Source organism: Parus major, chromosome 3 (genome assembly GCF_001522545.3).
Source record: "Parus major isolate Abel chromosome 3, Parus_major1.1, whole genome shotgun sequence".
Lineage (NCBI taxonomy): Eukaryota > Metazoa > Chordata > Aves > Passeriformes > Paridae > Parus > Parus major.
The window spans coordinates 95,542,149-95,562,003 of NC_031770.1; the positions used below are offsets into that span (position 1 = coordinate 95,542,149).

The window sequence follows — 19,855 nt, forward strand, 5'->3', positions numbered from 1 at the left end:
CCACCTAACACTTTTCCAGGCAATTCTTGGGCATATTTTGGGAGCTAACACAATGAGCAGCTTGCAAGATTATACTGGCTTGAAGAGTAAGACAATTTAGTATCATAGAGTGTCCCATTCTTGACCATCTGGCTCCCACTGCCAGGGAACAGTCCCAGGCATTTAGTTTACTAATACAGGCACAGCCTCTTAAGTAGGAGAGAAGACTCATTAATTTAACTGGATTGGAGCCAGAGTGCTCAGTCATTTGTATAATCAAATTCTAAAAAGAGGTAATAATATCTTAATTTATATTTTATTATTAGTGATTGCTCATTAATATGTAATCAATCAATCCTTTGCATTTCTGAGCCAGTTTCTACGTGAATTTATTGCTCGCTAAGGAGTGCTGCAGGCAGTATTCCATATAAAAGTCCTGACATTGACAGTTGTGAATTCACAAAGTGGATATCTGGTTCAAACCTGTCTTTCAGTTCCACCTGAACTCAATAGGATTTTGAGAAAATCCTGCTAAACTGAGTGGGCAAAAAGGTGGCAGATGGGCTTCAATGTAAATAAATATATTGCCTAGGGACATTAGGGATGCATAATTTAATCCATACTTAAATGATGCCAAAACCCCAAACTGTCACTTGAAACTCAAGGACTGCTCTGAAGTCATTAACAAAAGTCCCAAGGCCAAGAGAACACTGCCTGTCATCACAAAACTATGACAAAAGGACAAAGGACAAAACAGGAAGCTTCTTTTTGCAGCTGATTTTGTTTTGTACAAAAGCCTGATGTGTAGTGTCTCAAGAATAAATGTGCTTCTGGCCTCTGTCTCTCAAGAAGAACTTGAGAGGTGAGAGATGGGCGCCAAAAATGTGAAAAAGAGGAGCTGCCTCATAAGGAGAAACTGGACAGGCTGAGACTCTTGCATCTGTACAGAGTAGTCTGAGGGGGTTGTAATCAGATTACAGAATCACCAGATCCCATTATACCTGAAATAGGAGGCACTCTCTGAAACTGCTGGGGACAGATCCAGCAATTCCACCTGCACAGGACTGCAGATAGTGGCTGGGGTTGTGGGATCTTCCTGTACTGCACCTTCTGCTGCCATCAGTTGAAACAAAGTCTTGGGCTAGGGGGACCACTGGTTTGAAGAAGCTTGGTATTATGTTGTTAACATAATTCTAGCAAGATAATGTTTCATGAGGGCAGTTATTTGTCTTTGCTTGAAACTCCTCCAGGAATGTGCTGTATTATTTTCATTTCTGTTTTGAATGCACTTTAAAATCTTTAAACTTTACTGCTGCCTTCCTAGATTGGATTTTTTCTTACTATTTAGTTTCTTTTGCAAATTTTCTACCTACTCTGATTTCTAGTTAGAATAGATCAGTAATAGTTTACTCTTTTTTTTTTTTTTCCTCCTGGTTGTTGTGCAGAGCTTTTAAAGTTTCACTTTGTTACTATGTCTAACTCTGTCTAACATAAGTGGGATGGATCGCTACTGAAAGGTGTTATTTCTCAATTCCCTACTATGGGAATTTAGATAAATATCTTAGACTAAAACCCCTAACTTTAAGATAGCTAATGCTGGGTGAAATTGATTTGCCCCAGATATATAAAATGCTTCCTGTGATTATGCATGGTTCATTTATATAAGAATATCTGTTTCACACTGTTGGTGACACACGCAGTGGGATTGAGTGCACCCTCAGCAAGTTTGCCAACACCACCAAACTCTGTGGCATGGTCAACATGCTGGAGAGAAAAAATGTCACCCAAAGGGACCTGGACAGGCTTGAGGCAGACCCATGAAGTTCAACTAGACCAAGTGCAAGGTCCTGCACCTGGGTTGGGGTAATCCCAAACACAAATACTGACTGAGAATGGATTGAGAGTATCCTGAAGGAGATCTTGGGGGTGTTGGTTGAAGGGAAGCTCAACATGAGCCAGCCATGTGCCCTTGCAGTCTGGAAATCCAACCACATCCTGGACTGTATCAACAGCAGCAAGGGCAGCGGGCTGAGGGAAGTGATTATCTGCTCTGCTCTGCCCTCATGAGAACCTTGGCTGGAATGCTGCATCTGGCTCTGGAACCTCCAACACAAAATGAACATGGAGCTGCTGGAGGAAGTCCAGAGGAGAGCCACAAAGAGTATCAGAGGGATGGGACACCTCTGCCTTGAAGACAGGCTGAGAGAGCTGGGCTTCTTCAACATGCAGAAGAGAAGGCTCCAGGTAGATCTTAGAGGACCCTCCAGTAAAGGGGACCTATAAGAAAGCTGGAAAGGGACTTTTTACAAGGGCATGTAATAATAGAACAAGGAAGAATTTTTTGCCAAAAATAAACTGAAAGAGGACAGGTTTAGATTTGATAAAAGGAAGAAATTCTGTACTGTGAGGATGGTGAGACACTGGAACAAGTTACCCGGGGAAGCTATGGATGCTCCATCCCTCTAGGAGTGTTCAAGGGAATGTTGGATGGGGTCCCAAGTAACCTGGTCTGGTGGAAGGTGTCCCTGCCCATGGAAGGGGGTTGGTACTAGATGATCTTCAAGGCTGCTTCCAACTCAGCCCATTTCATGATTCTGTGATAAAATGTAACTTATTGTAGCCACCATTCTCTCACCAATTGATGACCTTCATTAGTGTGTATAACTCAGATTTTTCAGTGTATAGCAGTTTTGTAGCCTGTTGACATATTTGGCATTTTCTGATTTCCAGTTGCCAATAGTTTTTTAAAAATGAAGTGTCCTGAATGTAGATTACTAGTGTAGCATCATTATATCATTTAAAAATACCATTCTCATTCAAGTCAGGCTAGCTATTTGCATTGGGAACGCTGACTGCTGCAAGACTATTGAGGTGTACTGGGGAAAGGACTTTTTAATCTTCATCTATATCTTATGTTCTTTTTCTAAGTATCCTCTGCTGATTGCTGTCAAAGATGGCACTAGATCCAAGAGACCTTTGGTGTGGTTTGGTACACTTCTCCTTTCCTTGTTAGGTAGGTGTCTGTGATGTCCTCTGTGTCAAATCATTAATTTGATTTGAATTGTCTTAAAATCCTTAAGTTTGTGAAGAAAGCTACTGGTCTCTTCCTTTTAACATGATTCAATTAAATTTGTCTGTGACACGGTGAATTTGCATTTCTGCTAGATTTGTCTCTTTGGTGCCTTTTTCTTTTTCTAGGTAGCTTTATACCTTCTTGTCTGTTACAACTAATCCTGAAGAGATTGCCCATACTCTATGGCCCCCATTTATAGTATTGCACAGAGTCAAACCCCCTCATTTTTTCACTTGTTTTGCAGCCCACCATTCATCTCTGGAATTTTACTTCTTCACTTGTTTGTAGGCCTGAAAAGGCCACCAGGAAGGTAATTTAGAATTTCTTTCTCTTCAGTACCTTCCCAAATCCTTTACATCTTCTCTAATTGGTTCCAGTGTATGCTACCTTCATCTGAGTAGTATGACTGATGACTTTCTTCAGTTTTCTATTCGCTCTTTGTGTTTGATTTCCTATTTTTGGTCTATGGAGACTTAATTTCTTTTATTGTCCCCATTTCTTTCCAGCTATCACTTCCTGATTTCATTAAGACTCCTCAAACTGCATTTTTGACAACCATAGGGCCACTTAAAAGGGCTTTACAAAAGGTATTAAAACTTTTGAAACCCTCAAGGCAGATGGGTCTCTTTTGAAACTTTGTGATTTATTCTGCAGAGGAAGCAGAATAACCAAGCCCCTGGAGTGGAAGCAGGGGTTAGTCACTGTAAGAGAAACCCAAATGTGAACAATTCTTATAATGAGGAAAGGAGATTTAATGTATGTCTTCATTGCTTGAGATAACACACTTTCCTTTTACTTCTGAGCAGAGCACATAGCTTTCACTGGCTGTGACTGAGAAGCAGTTCATTTTCTGGGAAGTTTCTGAGAGAAAGAAAGTGAAATAATTTTATATATTTTATTTTATTAGATCTATGAGTTTATTTAATTTCAGATGTAGCAATCTGAAAAGAGAAAGCATTCAAACATCTGCTAATCTGTAATGATAATCCAAATTCATTAATATGCAAAGCAAGAGACATCATTTTCAGAGCAACTTGATAAACTGATTGCAAACTGGTACTTCCAGTAGGAATAGATAAGAGGAAAATATTTCTGGTTTCTGGAGGAAGCCTGTGTCTAGTAGTGTCTGAATTTGATACTTACTAGAAACAAAGAAAAATCTTTCTTTGGTTGTAGGACTTGCAAATAATTAATTAGACCAACAAACCACACACATTTAGCCTCTCTCAGTTCAGAGGAAATTGTTTCTTTCTGGCTCATGCCATCAAGTGACAAGGGTTGCTTGATACTTCAAGCAAGAGTAATAGAGATAATATCTCTTAGGCCAGCAGTTATCAGTTTATATTCTGAAACTTGTTATTGATTTCACTTTTAAGTTAAAAGTAATGATAAAATGGGTCATAAAACTATCCAGCTTTCAAAAATACATATGTCTGTCCAGCTGCAGTAGCAACAGAGGGCAACAGATCTTCAGTTGTCATAAATCCACAACTGAGGCTGAGCTATGACAGTTTGCACAAGTCCTGTTGTTGGATCCCTATGTTAGATTTTCTTCCTAGTTGGTCTCATTGTTTCCTTGCACCTGTGTAGTTAGCCAGAGCATAGCAGATGTCACTTTCAGCAAAGAAGAAATCTTTTCAATAGACATTGAAAGCTGCTTCATAAATATTTCCTAAAACAGTCTTGGGCCTGGATTTCTGCAGGATGGGAGCCTCAGAAGGCATTCATCCCTGTAGTACCCCCATATCCACTCTCCTTTAATAGTGTGGTACAGAGGGAAACTTATCTCATGTGACACTTTTTATACTGTATAAATAAGTCATTAGCCCAAAGCCTCCCTCAGTTACAATGGAGTCACTGTCTGAGATGAAATATCAGTTGTGCTTGGATCCTTTAGGTCTCTCAACTCCATGATGGTTTTAATCTACTGATCCTTGTCTGAATGCAACAATCCTCTGTATTTATTTTCAACATAATTCTGTCATGACCAGCTGAAAGAAGTTTGCAAAAGCTTTCCCAGTGGTTTTCAGCCAAGAGCTGTTGACAATTATACCTTCATGCCTTGTTAATGTCAATTGCTTAGCAAAGATAAAATCACTGTCTAGGTTTCTGTATGTAAGTTCTTCACAAGGATTGAGCTAGACCCCTGGAGTTCAATGAATATTTGGGATATAGTATGGTTTTGTTCACTGTGAAAACTGATATTGCAAACATAGTAAAATCTGAATTAATCAGACTACATTTCTACCTTGTGCCTTTCATCCTTCTGTTATGTATAGGAGAAATGGGGGACAAAGGACAGAAAGGCAGCATAGGACGGCATGGAAAAATTGGTCCTATTGGTTCGAAAGGTATGTTTAATTCAATTGTTTCTCCATTTGAGTTTCAGGTGAAAAATGTGTGATCATTTATGTCTGAGAAAAGTTTAGGGGCTAACAAGTCTCACAGTTTACCTTAGTAAGAATTTTCTCACACTGTAGTCAGGTTCTCACACAGACTCAGGTCACTGAGACATCTCAACCAGTTACCTTTTGCTGTGACAGCAGTATATTTAGTCTTAAAGCACTGTGAGTATCCTGGTTTGAGTATAAATAAGAACTTTGCACTGTCATACAAGTGTGGACAGTCAAAGCAGATGGGAAGATGTGTTGGCATACCATTAAGAGCCAGATGTGTTATATTGACTACTCCATAGACTTCCTATGTGACTTTGGTTAAGCCATTTGGAACAGCGTTTACATAATCATCTAGATTATGATTAGAAATTTAGTTATATCCAGCCCTTTTCCCTCTACAGCATCTGAATCTACTGGTTCTGTGAAGGTTATGAATGTCAAGAAGTGGTTATCAGTACATATTATTTGGTTTCGAGTTTCATAGCTTTGGCTGGCCTTTGCTGTGGAATGACTAGGACAGAAAAATATTTTTGCTTGGGCATATTTCTACTTTCCACATTTGAATTTTACTAGAGAAAAAATAGACAAGTGCTAAATGAACTATTGACAGAAAAGGCTGCATTAACATTATGTTATTTTTCATGTCTTCAGGTGAAAAAGGAGATAATGGTGACATAGGACCACCAGGTCCTAATGGTGACCCAGGTAATCCATAACACCTTGTTTATGTGAAAGACTTTTCATCACTAGAAATGTATCTGTTTACATACCGGGGAAAATCATTAATGCTTTTTTTCATAGACACTGTAATATTTCACTGTGATATTTTCAAATGACTTAAAATCATTGGAGTTGCAGTAGTTGCTGGACTGGTAGTGTATATGCTAAAACAATTCTCATACTTTCTCAGAGGAGTAATCTCTCCAGAAACTAGTGGGAACTGAAGTGCAGACTGTGTGTGTCATTCATCACCAGGGCAAAGGGATGTCTCTGTGTATCTCACTTTGTCTTCCAGTTAACACAAAGGAGCAGGTTGGATGCTCCTGCCCCTCCATGGATCGTGGTTACAGGAGCAGGAGGTTGCCAAGAGCACAGATCACAGAATGGGACAGGTTGGAAGGGACCATATTGGCTCACCTGGTTCAACCTCTGCTCAAACACAGTAATTCCAGACCACAGGGCTCAGGATTGTCAGGGGCCCAGACTGTTCTTGAATATCTCCAGGGACAGAGACTCCACAGCCTCTCTGGGCAATTTGTTCCAGTGCTCAATCACCTGCACAGTAAAGAAATTCTTCCTCATATTCAGGTGTAATTTCCTGTGTATTAGTTTCTGCCCATTGCCTCTTGTCCTGTTGCTGGGCACCACCAAGCAGAGCCTGGCTCAGTCTTCTTGTCACCACCCCTTCAGATGCTTACATGGGGGTATATGGATCTTCCAGAGGTATATAGATGTTCTAGAGAAACAGCCTAGTGTAAGAAGTGTAGAGCTTGCAAGAGTGGCAGGTTTGGATTTGACTGAATTTGTTCTTTCCTGACAGACTGCCTTGGAGGTGCACAGATTAGATTTCTCATGAGAACACAATTTGTCACTCTGATTCTTTAGCCAGCATGCCATGCACCTGGCCAGCATGCAGTTTTGTATGGCATGTACCTTGTGCTTAGACTGATTTACACAACTGAGCTGAGTAATTGGGTAGTCCAATGCAGATTTTAATAATTACATACAGACCTGCAAACTGTAATAAATGGAAACTGTAATTGATCCTCGTTTTGAGATTTGTGGTCAAAGATGTAAGAATTATCCTTTTAGTATTCACATTCAGATTATCTTTGTCAAACCTATACCAATTTAGGTTAATAGATGCTTTTCTATTGTCTAATTTTATTGTCAGAAGTGTTGTAAGTTCAGTACTTTCAAAAACACAGAACTGCATTTTGCAGGTAATTATGTGCATTATGTGGTTAGAATTTTGGATCTGCTGTGATGTGTTCCTCAGGAAGAACTTGCAAACAATGTTTTTTGCTGTGAAAGAAGTCCTTGAGAAAACTAAAGAAAATGGAAATTTCTGGAAAATGTTTTTAGTTAAAAAATATTGTGTGTTTGTATTTTGCAGAGAATATCTGTCTGTGCTTAGGTTAGTCCTAATTATTCAGGATCTAAAGATTTGTAGCCCTGTAGATCAGGGCTGAAGATTTGTAGGAAGTGAACTGAGCTGTTCTGCACAGGTTCAGACACCCCTGAGAATCATAATGGTGCAAGGTAGTGAAGGCTCTAATTTTCTATCTCTTTCTTGCAAGATAGCTTTCTCCAGGGCTGCCATGCCGGGCCTATTCATAAAACTGTTAGAGAGAAAATTGTTGAGATAATTGTTGAAATTAGGTAGGTTTTTGATTTGGGTGTATCTGTATCGTTTGACAGGCATCCCTTGTGAGTGCAGTCAGCTAAGGAAGGCTATTGGTGAAATGGATATTCAAGTAGCCCAGCTGATGACAGAGCTAAAATTCATAAAAAATGGTAGGTTAATTTTATATAACTGTTTTTCCTTTCTTTTTGCCTCATTTTATTGGTGCAATCGCTCGTAAGGAGCATCACCGTTCCACATCTGATTTGTGAAGCTATTTTGGGGTGTGCAGTGAGTTGGTTTATAGAAATGCGAGTGCTCACTTTTCAGCACTGCCCTCCCCCGCAGCTGTCGCCGGCGTGCGTGAGACAGACAATAAGATATATCTGCTGGTGAAGGAGGAGAAGAGGTACAAGGAAGCCCAGCTGTACTGCCACGGCAGAGGAGGCACGCTGAGCATGCCCAAGGATGAGACTGCCAACAACCTGATTGCCTCGTACATCAACCAAGCTGGGCTCACCAGAGTCTTCATCGGGATTAACGACCTGGAGAAGGAGGGGAATTTCGTCTACTCCGACCGGTCGCCCATGCAGACCTTCAACAAATGGCGCAGCGGGGAGCCCAACAACGCCTACGACGAGGAGGACTGTGTGGAGATGGTGGCGTCTGGAGGCTGGAACGACGTTGCCTGTCACATTACCATGTATTTTGTGTGTGAATTTGACAAGGAAAATGTCTAAGCTGCTCTGCTCTTTCTTTTTTTTTTTTAAAGAAAATTTTTTAAGACAATTGTATGAGTTACACCATGTTTATAGAGTAAAAGTGGAATTTTGCGGCATCAGAGTTGTACAGCTGTAAATACAGTTTAGGTATTTCAAATATCAGAATTTACCCTTCAGAAGGGAAGACCAGTAATAAGGCATAGCTTGGTTGAATTTTTTTTATTTTTTATGTAGGAAAATATATCTATTTAGATAAAAATGTACTTTGGGGCTAAATTTTGCCCTTACAACAGTTAACAAATGTGATTACACGACTGTAAAGGAAGGCAGAATTTGGCCCCTAGTTATTAGAATGGTTAGAATTAGATTCCTGATATTCTTTTATCTTAGTAAAATTTGTAGTTATAGATGATAATTACTTGTGCTACAGGGATATTTTGGCAACAAGACAAATATTTTGCATACTCTAGTTACTAAGGACAAATATTACTATAGGTTTTTTGAATGTTACATCTATTTTTTTTTTTTTTAAACTGGTTAAAGCAAACCAGAAAGTCATGATTCCTACCAATTTTCTAATGTTTCTTTATTAAACTGTTCATAGATGTATGACCAAAAAGCATTTAAGTAAATTGAATTTTAGTGCTGAGGGAGGACAAAGTCTAGTGAAAAGTGTACCTGCCCATGGCAGGTGTTTGGAACTGAGTAATCTTTAAGGTCTCTTCCAACCCAAACTATTCTATGATTCCATGATTCTATGCTGAAAAAATTCTTATAATTTAGTAACTAATGAGGGCTTCCATCCAGATGGTGTTTTGGGGTTGGCTAAATGCAAAAGTAACAATTAGATTTTCTGCATTCTTTACTTAAAAATGAATCAGTGCATGAAGTATTTCAGAAGCTAAATTATTCCCTAAAGTAAATGTTTCACATTTTTTTAAGATAATCTTGGTACATCTTGTTACAAAACAAGAAAAATACCAGCCCTCCACAATTTAAGGCAGACTTCATATATATGCAATTAAGCTCATGAAAACACATTACCTATCGGTTCCTTTTGGTAAGAAAACAGCTTACATGTTTACACAGATTGTTAAAATAATCTCCCGAAAAGCAGAAAAATTTTGGAAATTTTCCTGATTATGTGTTTAGCAGTAATAAATAACTTTGCACAAATAATTTATGTACTAAATTTACAATTGCATATGATGAAAAATGTGATGTATATTTAAAAAAAACAACAATAAACCAACCGCATAATTTCACAAAAGAAATTATGAATTACTTTAAATCTTCCTAGGTGTCAGATGCATGACACCTCATCTCACTGTTAGGCATAAAAAAATTGACAAAATTTGCAAAATCTCTGACTGTGTTTTTCTTGGAATACTCTGAGCAGTGTTTTAAGATGATTTTTAAGGATAAAAGATCATTGCATAACATTCTGATCAAAATGTGTGTATGATGATAATGGCAGATTGGTGTATAGGATGTCCACAGTGGATATGGCATATGGCCCCAAAGATTTCCTTACAACAAGGAAACCAATTCATACCAACTCTGCTGTGCTGTGGCATGTAAACAATCAATGACCATACAATGCTGTTCATTTCCACTGCTGACATAATTTGATTTATATACCTAAGAGAACAAACTATTTTGCTTGCTGTATTTACTCTGTAAATCTCAATCCTTTCTCTCTCTATATATATGATTGTTATTAATTTTAAAGATAATTAGCAGTACTATAGTATCCTATAGTATTTGATTATCAGCCCAGCTCCAGAGCAATCACTCAAAATGAATGGGTCCTTTGATTGCTTTATTTTCTTTTAATAAAGATAGGTATGATACTTGTGTGTTAGTCATTCTTCCAACTGCATATTGAAAACTATTAAATAATGTGAATCTCCTTCTACACCAATATTCAAAGACTATAGAGTTTGCTGGGAGCTACAGTTCCAGTAGAGCAATTTGTTTAGAGTAGTGTCTTTTGAATATCATGGTTGTTTCCTGCCTCCTATAGAAATCCTCAGAAACCATTTAAATCTCCAGCATACTTTTGTGAAATCATTGGTGCTATATTAAAACAGTCCAAACCTGGGCTACAGATATTTGAAGTTCCCTCATTATGAGTGCTGAAGTTGCTGTTTTTCACCGAGGTTTTGCAAGTTTCTATTGTATTGTTCAATTTCCTCAGAAAGATGAGAAGATGCCTTTTAGGGAGATGGGAAGCTTTTTAACTGATGTCACACACCACATTTTAAAGATTGCATTGATATGTGGAGCATTTAAACAGTCTCAATTTCCATTAAAATTTAGGATAAAACGTAAAAGCAATGGGAAAAAATATTTATTTTTCCTAGTTTTCCTGTTCTTCACGATATGTTTTTTGCAATGCTTGATATGAGGTAGAAACTAAATCAGTTTCTTTGTCAGATACCTGTACACTGGCTGCAGCAGCCCTTATTTCACCATTTGGGCAAAGGGAGCAAGGAGAGCGTGTGAGGTCTCTAGCTGTCCTGCAAGGGGCAACAACAGCACATCTAATACATACCCCTCTGAGGAACTGGGTGAGAAATGATGGGGGCATTGGAAATGAATGAGCCCTTCATAATTTCTTTCACTCTCTAGTTGCTGATGCCTGCAGGTAGACCCTTGCTGGAGGCAGAAATCAATGTTGCATGTAGTGCTCAGCCTGCATGAAGCCTGCTGACATGCTTGGTAAGCTTTCCATTACTCTCCCTGGAATTTAGAACTGTTGTTTTTCCAAAAAATGAAATGAGTAATAAGTTAATTTTAGTTGGGGTGTTTTCCATGTGCATTAAAACCTGCAGTTGTAATATAATTACTCATTTTGTGTAGCTCTGCAGAAGCCTTTGGAATATGTCTGTCTGGCAAGCACAGGTGTTTCTCAGACTATGCTTATATGATCTATTTTGGATGGATATTTTTTCCTCATAAAAATATCCCCATAGTCCTCATTTATTTTTTTTATTGAATAAAGGGCATCCTTTAGCATTTTAAAAAGGCAACAATAGCAGTCTTTTTTTTTTTAATGTAGTCACCTATTCATGTTTTCAAATGTCTTCTCATAAAATGTGAATTTCATTCAACTGTACTGTGCACCTTTAACTGCTAAGGCTGTGTTGCAGTACTGGTGCAAGGGCAGACATGCACTCCCCTTCTAGGAGGGGGCTTGGTGAAGATAGAACATTGAACTGTCTGTGTCCAAGGGGAGCTCCACTGCCTGTGAGAGCTCTGACTTGCTGTAGACATCTTGGGAGAGCCCTGGATCATGTCTGATCCTCATCACCATACAGATTTGCCACTCTACAACCGCACTCCTTGGTAGAAAGTGCTGCTCCCACTTGCCTTTTTATTTTGCTCAGCTCCTGGCTCACCATCCCTCATGAACCAGCTGCTCCTCACTGTGCTCTGACAGCTGACAGGATTATCCCTGGAAAAATGGGTTTCTTACAGGTTTGTTAGCAGCAGAACTTCTCCTTGACTGTGAGATTTAAATATTCTTATATCACAGAGAAGAACTGTAAAAAAAATTAATATTCATATGTGGGATATAGAGCATCCTTATTCATGTAAGTAAAATGGAGTGCTTCATTTTTCATAAGCTCAGGAAATGCCAGTTCAAATATGCTTCGCAAAATAGCAGCTGGTTGGACCTTTTGTTGTTGCAGTTCTTGATGAAAAGCAAAAGAAGATGATATTAAAATAATTTTAATTGAAAAATATGATGAAGGTTCACAATGGAGGAAGACTTTTAAACTAGATATTTTCCAAGATGTTTGCTTTTAGAATTTTTCAGAATTTAATTTACAAATTCTAAAGCTTTATTTTGACCCATAAAGGGATTTGATTTTTATAATATTGTTAATATGTTTTACACCTGTCAGTAAGAGTGATCTGTATAATGTTTGAAATATTTTACTTTGTTCTTTTGGTCTTGATTTCCAATGGGAACAAGTTATCTTTTTGACACTTCTGTTTGCCATGCTGAAAGATTGACATTGGAATTGTTTTTTCCTCCTGGGCCTGCTATGACACACACTATAAATGCTTTGAGTACAAAACAATAGATAGCTCAATTACATTACATAGAAGATATTCTTAATGATTATGAAAATTATTCATTTAAGTATTGTGCCCTATAACTAGTAGTTTATGCACTGTTCCAAATCTCCAAGCCAGTCATTAGAGAAGATAATACAAGCCTTTTGAAACCTGAAAATCTTACAAATATACTTTCATCCTGAATTAAAACAAATATTTGTCAAAGTAACCATATTTCCAGTTATATTTCCAGTTAAGTAGAAACTCAGGGTTTCCCCTATATCCAGATCTAGTTTTTGTGGGAAACTGAGTGACTTGTGATGGTCATGGCTGAATCAAATCCTTGAGTAGAGAATTAGCCAACGATGCAATGATGTGTGACTTTACCCTTTGCACTTTCTGAACTGCACCCCCTTAGCCTTTGTTGGTCCAATGTCTTTTCACTGAAGATTCTGGTGTTCAGTTTTTGGCTTGCCTGTAGTGCTAACAGTTTCATCACTCTACATGTCTGCCACAGTTAACAGATGAAGAGATGGGATTTTTTTCCACTGTGGGGACCTGGAAGTGCTTGTAAAACTGGCTGTGATGGGAAAGGTATTGGGCAAAACTGGAGCTGGCCACTCACCCCTTCCTTGGGGTGCATATTCCTGGCCAGGGAGAGTCAGTCCAGCCCACCAAGAGAAAAATGACTTTGTTGTTATTGTGGTTAAAAAGAAACCAGAGTTTTAAGATTCACCTAGGGAAAAAAATGTGCAGTGAAGGGTTTTGAGTATTTACTTTACAGATAAGCTGTGAGGAAAAACAGTTTGGTTTTAATTTTGCTGTATTAGGAGAGTACAAACTATGTGAAATGGGAGAGAAAGTGTTTGTGGAGAGGATGCAATTGTGTGCTCAAGGTGTTTTTCTGGATGTGAGTCTCCTCTTAACCCACAGCTTTTCTATTGGATGAGGAGGGAATCCTCTCAAGAGGGAGAGCACAAAATGGAAAAGGTGGAAGAAGCAGCAAGTGGATGTGTAGAACTGGCAGTGAGTGGGATGCCCATGAGGTGGAATGTAAATGTTACCTCCAGCCATTCTTCTGCTTCCTGCCAGGGAAGTGTAATTGTCTTGCCCTTTACATCAAAATGTCTCACTGTAGCTCTGGATGGGTGACTCACAAAAATAGAGTGAGATGACCAATTTAGTGTAATATCTGTGCCTAAATAAAGCCCAGTTTGGGTCTATGGACAAATAATAGCATCCACCACACTTTGGGTATATTAACGTGTGAAATCACAGGGGATATAATTAAGCACAAATTCAAAGGCTAGCTATGTAGTATTGATGAGCTTCTGGATATTCTTCACATGTGAAAGTGCGAATGCTGCCAGGAATCCAGCAACAGAAGGTCTGGCATGCAGCTGAACAATGCAGGTGTTACCATACTATCATCTAGTGGCAGTAAGAGTAAAAATGAAGGAGCTGAGTGGTATTTTGCTTCTGCTTGCATCAGTTGCCGGGTTGCAATCACTTACACTGTATTGAACAACTGATTTCCCAGCTCTGAAGTCTTTAGTCAGCTTTCTTCTTCTTCTTTTTTTTTTTTTTTTTTTTTTTCTTTGTGAAAAGATTATTTTGAATTATTACAAAGAGACGTGCAGTGATTTTAAGTCCAATTTTCAGGTGGGAGTTTTGACTAAGAAGTGAGAAACGTGCCCAAATGAGCTCAATTATCATGCCTTGGAGTGAAGAAAAAGAAAACATGTCAAGCTGTGCTCTGCAGGCCAGCATCTAAATTGCAGGTGCAGATCTTCACCTGGCATCAATCAACTCCAGTGAAGCCAAATTGATTAATACCTGCTGAGGATTTGAGACAGTATCATTATCAAATCTAGATCTATGCTTATTTTGGAAAGAATGTGAGAGAAGCATTTTGATATTTATAATTTATTCTGAGCACTTTAAATGTTATTCAGAATCTGAGCCACTGCAATGGGTGCCTCTCCCATGAAGATTTCTGGGCGATAATCAGTTTTGAGACAAATACTGAATGTAAAATAATTGAAATAGGTCTATCATGAGGAACTTTGTCCTTGCAAATACAGTAGGGGTATGACGTGGAACACATAGAAGCAGTAAAAGCATTCAGCACAAAGAATAAGTCCTCTATCATTTTATATTCTGTGAAAATGAAACCGTTGCTTTTTGCCGTATGCAACATTTGGCCATAGGAGAAGACAGGGTGCCATCTAGCGAAGAAAAGATTGGTTGCATAGCTAAAGAACCACAAATCCAACTTTGTTCCTGCTTTATTCTTTGGTATGAAATGAATGATATGGTCATCCTGCAAAAGGAAAAGTGTGCAATATGTTAAATTCACCGTGTTGCAGAACACAGAGATAAAAAAAGGTATAAAAATGCAAAATACTAATTTTTACAAGATACTTTTTATACAAAATACTTTACAAAATACTTTATATACAAAATATTTTACAAATACAAAATGCCCTGCACGTATACACGTCAGCTTGTTTCACTTAATCCAACTCCTTGCTTCTTCTCCAGCATTACTACCCTTCTGTTCTACACAAATAAATCTGATATAGCAACTTGTGACATGCTAGGCAAAATTCACCACCTTTTCCAAATATCCCCAGCTGTGTTAGCAGGAAACTTACAGCTGCCCTTGATTCAGGGAATTCCTTTTCCATCCTGATGTTTGTCTATAGCTTCTGAAAATGAGAGATAAATGCTGTATTCCTTACACTTGCATTGGAAAAGTATAAATGCATTACAGCTGATGTGTTGACATCTGCACTCTGTTGTTAATCTCTCTATTAAAAAAACATTCTTTGAGACTACTGCCCCGGTTTACACAGTGCCCTCAGTTTCCTTCTTGAAGCTTATCTTCCTTTTGCATCTGGCCAGACCCAAAGTGAAGTTAATTATGTATATTGATTATATGTTCCATACTGTAGTTTCTTGGGGATTGGTTTGCCTGTGCAGTTGTTTTGAATCATAAGCAACTTAAAAAGGATTCTTAGACAATAGGGTTCAAAATGTTAACAAAGGCAAATCTCCTTTCTGTCTAGACATTTTTTGCTTTATAATAAATAAAATATCTACAAATCTAACCCATGAGACAAATAAGTTGAACCAAAATGGGCTGGTTTCTAACAGATGAGAAGTCAGTGGCCATTGACCTTTAAGCTCAGGTAAAACAGTGCCTGAGTTTGCTGATGCCAGGCTGTGCTGTGGCATGTCCCCTATCAGCTGACACCAGAGAAACCTGCTCTGAGGCTTTGTGGACCAGTTTTGAACAGGTCCAAATCTCTGGTTTTAGCACCACCTGCAGATCATTTTCAAGCAGCGCCTGCCTCAGGTACTGGCTGCTCCTTTGATCAGCTGTGTTAACCTGCTGTTTCAAGAACAGACCTTAAGTGATTGCCTGGCATATTTCCTTAAAATAACTTTTGAACCTTGTAGCCATTGTCAGCCAGGTGTGACATAAGGTCTCTGGGATTTTCAGTTTTTAAACACTTCATGTAAAAATGCAAATGAGCAATAAACAAAGATTTTCCTCCTCAGGAGATGGCTGCAGTAGGAACTCGCCTGTCATTAAACACCAGAGAGCCATCTTGGAAACAGACTATACAAAATCTTAACCACAGGAAAAGAGTTGATTAGAAATTGTCCTTTCGAGGCACTGAAGATTTGAACTAATCTTCAGTAGTATTGATAGATACTATAGGAAACCCATCTTTCTGCTGAATTACCCACTGAACAATTCACCTGCTCTGTGATGTCCAGTTGATGTTATGCTGCCTGCAGGGAACAGTTTCCATCCATGTCACTTCAAATCAGCTTTGCTGTGATTTGAGTGTAAATGATATTTGATCATATTTTTACTTAATCCCACACTGATCCTATGCCTTTCCCCTCCATTGTTGAGGTTGCTAACCAGGGATAAAGAAAGAATTTTCAAAACCACTCAGCATTGTCCTGGCTCTCCTGGGAGCGAGAAAGGGAAAGACAGAGCTGGGCAATAGAGCCCTGTGCCTCCCGCTTTTTCTGCTGTATGGGTTCTGCAGGCTTTATGTTTGCATTTATAGAATGTATAATGCCTTTTCCCACTGCCTGTATTTTGCTTCCCTTACTCCTTATACTTGTTCATGTGGAAATGGGATACAAGAAAATGTCTTTTCTGCTGTTTAAACAAGTAATGTGTATGTGTGACTGGAGACTACACATAAGTGCATTCATAGAAATCCATTTTTAATACTGAGCAGGCAGGGAAAAAAATCATTTGTTGTAAGATTACAGAGGGGGAATATTTAAACCTGTTATGAAATTTTAAAAGGTCTTAAGGAGTATGATAATGATTATGCAGACTAGGTTTATTGCTAGGTATGTAGTGAAAATGAAAAGAAATCAAAAAAACCCACAGTGGAAATCATTATTAACTAAGGTATTATATATGAAATTAGTCTTGAAAATAAGAAAAGAATATTATATGTAAGAAAGGATTAAAGGGAAGCAAACAGGGACCATAATTAGCTGGACTGTTCCTTACTCTTGAGGGTTTTGGTGAGCCTCTTTTACCTTTAATTTCCCAGAACTCTTCTTTTTTTAAGTGTGTCTTCACACTAGGTAGTGTTTTTTGGCTTATTCTTACAGGTTGCTTTGTGTGATCTCTATCCCTGCTTCACTGCCAATCTGTGATGGAGGATGTTCACCAGCTGTGACAGTGTGTGGGACTCACTGCACTGGGAGCTGCACTGTAGTGGGCACCCTGACCTGGTAGTTTGATTAATTGAGGTCACATTTTGCATCCCTTGGTCAGAGGCCAGCGGATCAATCTGCTGAGTGTTTTGGATGTCCTAGGGTGCCTAACAGGGCACTAGGCACTTCTGAATGATGCAGCTGAATTGAGTCCATCAGGATGATCAGTTCAGCATTCTGGTTTGCCAGAACCCTTGGCTGAGGTCTGGTGGTTGGGAGCTGTCTCCTCCAGTTTTAAACATCAGCACTGTCGATATATGCATCTGAGCTAGTCACACTGTCTCTCTAGTCTGTGGGGAGAAATAAGTGCATTCAGGATATGATTCATCTGTCCTATTTTAGATGTCTAAATTGGGATAGGAATGTTCCTTGTTCTGATTCTTCATTTCTTTCATTTGCCCTGAGGTGAGACCAAGGTGACAAGCTAAAATGTAGATATTTCTGACTGATCAGATGAATCCTACCCATCAAATCTCAGTAGCTTCCATCACAAAATCCCCATTATGTGGAACTGCCACTCAAATGTTTCTTTTGCTGACCGGTGGTGCTTGTCATGTAAGGTTACGAGGAGAGGTTGTAAAAGGTTTTAAAGGAGGTGTGACAACCACTAGAAGTGCATGACCTGTGATGGGTGACTTTTTGTCACATGGTGGATCCTGATGCCTCTTCTATCATGCAACCCAGCGTGGTACAGCCTCATGAGTCACACTCAGGAAAAAAAATCAATGCTCTGCCTGCAGAAAATAACTCTCCTTTCTTCCTTTCTCAAACTGGCAGTTATGATCACTGTGTGAGAGGCAAGCGGAATTCGTTCTTACTTTCTTTCTTGCATGAGAGAGAGAGAGAGAGGATAATCCTTGCAAACTGTGATGTTTGCCTTTCCTTGTCTGTGCTGCAAAGCAATAAATAGCACCTCCAGGAGAGACAATGGACACTAGAAAGAAGAAACCACAGGCACAGACATGGCAGAGACCATTTCAGTGACTTCCATGCACAGATGTTCTCGCTTGGCTGATTTCAGTAGCCAAAGCTCAGCAGAGAAGCACAGCGTGTGTGCTCCATAGCCCAGACAGGAACTTGCCATATTGAATGTTATAAAAAGATTTCTGGTTTCCTGCTTGTAAATGTAAAATCAAACAATTATTCCTGATTTGGGGAGCAGCATTTGAATCTCATACATCATACACTGTGTGTGGTATCTCTGCCCTTTTAAGTGTGTGTTGGGGATTGTGGGGGAGCCTGAGACATCCTGTGGTCCTGTCACAACAGTCAGCGCTGATCAGCAGAGCTGCACATCCTGCAGCATCACTGGGGTACACAACTGTATCATAGCTACTGAGGGGACAATTGTCTGATGGTGCATAATGAAAATGCTTTACTGAGGTGCTGGTATTATATAGACAACATATTTCTTTTTAATTTGACGGAATAAGCTTTTGTATGCTGTGGTGACGTAGGAAAGGCTGAAAGATTCACTCTCACAAGGCAATCAGATCTTTGATGCAATTAATTTTAACAGGGGAAGAGGATCACAGGTCAGAAGAGAGAAAGGGCAGGTTAAAAAATACTTAGAAATGTTCTAGTCAGCAGGATCAGGTGAAATCCGGTTGAAGGTTGCCAAAGCAGTTGCTGAACTATTAGTGATTGTCTTCAGACACTTGTGGAGGACCAAGAGGTCTCACAGCCCTAGAGAAGCCTCCAGATAGTGCCTTTATTTAAAGAAAAAGAAATACAAAGTAACTCATCAGGCAGATAAATTGGATTATCACAGCAAATGTCTAAACAAGTAAAGTGAAAGCACAGGTGGATCATAAAGTGGTGGAAATAATTGTGGATTTGTCAAAAGCAAATCATGTTGAATCCTCCTTTATATATTTGGTTTCTTTGCTGATCTGGTAGAAGTAGAAAAAGAGTAAGATGTTGTATTCTAAGTGCTCACATGTCAGATGGGTTATAGCTCTGATTCATTTCTATAAAGTGAGTGCACTGCTTAAAAAAAAAAAACTGCTAAAAAACATTATCTGTCCTTTGGGGTAAAAAAAAGAGGATGTTTGAAGTTAGAGCTCTGTGAGGTTTATCCTGAACACAATTCTACTCAGTATTCATGTTACTGTTTTTAATGACATCATGAAAGAATAAAGAGGATGTCAAGAACTGTGGGAGACAGTATAATGTTTAAACCTGATTTTTACTGTAAGGAAAATTGCCAGATATCTATGACTTAAATGCAATAACAGAAAGGGAAAAGTAATTTACATAAGAAAAAGTGACCAGCCACCCCAGAATATGTGAAAGATGAAAGAGGCTTGGAGGTTTAGGGTTAATGTCAGTGCTAAATTGCAAAAGATTTAAAGATTTTTTTTGTTTATCTAAATATTTCAGTCTGGGATATACTCATAATGGACATGGAAGGGAGTTAATTTCTTTTCCATTGTATAGTTGGGGTCTCAGCTGGAATAATGGGCTCTCTTCCAAGCAGTGGATACAGACAAAGTGTAGGGAATACAAA

The 19,855-nt window shown here is 38.8% G+C and overlaps 1 protein-coding gene across 3 annotated transcripts in view; it reads left to right on the forward strand.

Moving 5' to 3' along the window:
* Nucleotides 1-10,367, forward strand: part of COLEC11 (collectin subfamily member 11) — a 39,473-nt gene extending 29,106 nt beyond the window's left edge. For 2 of the 3 annotated variants that reach the window (XM_015623125.2, XM_015623126.2), the window contains 4 exons: nt 5,332-5,403; nt 6,100-6,153; nt 7,870-7,965; nt 8,123-10,367. In XM_015623125.2, coding sequence (XP_015478611.1) covers nt 5,332-5,403; nt 6,100-6,153; nt 7,870-7,965; nt 8,123-8,532 — 632 coding nt within the window. In that variant the 3' untranslated portion in view covers nt 8,533-10,367. The remainder of the gene's footprint in view (nt 1-5,331; nt 5,404-6,099; nt 6,154-7,869; nt 7,966-8,122) is intronic. The other variant, XM_015623130.2, reaches the window with a different exon arrangement.
* Nucleotides 10,368-19,855: the final 9,488 nt, after the last annotated feature.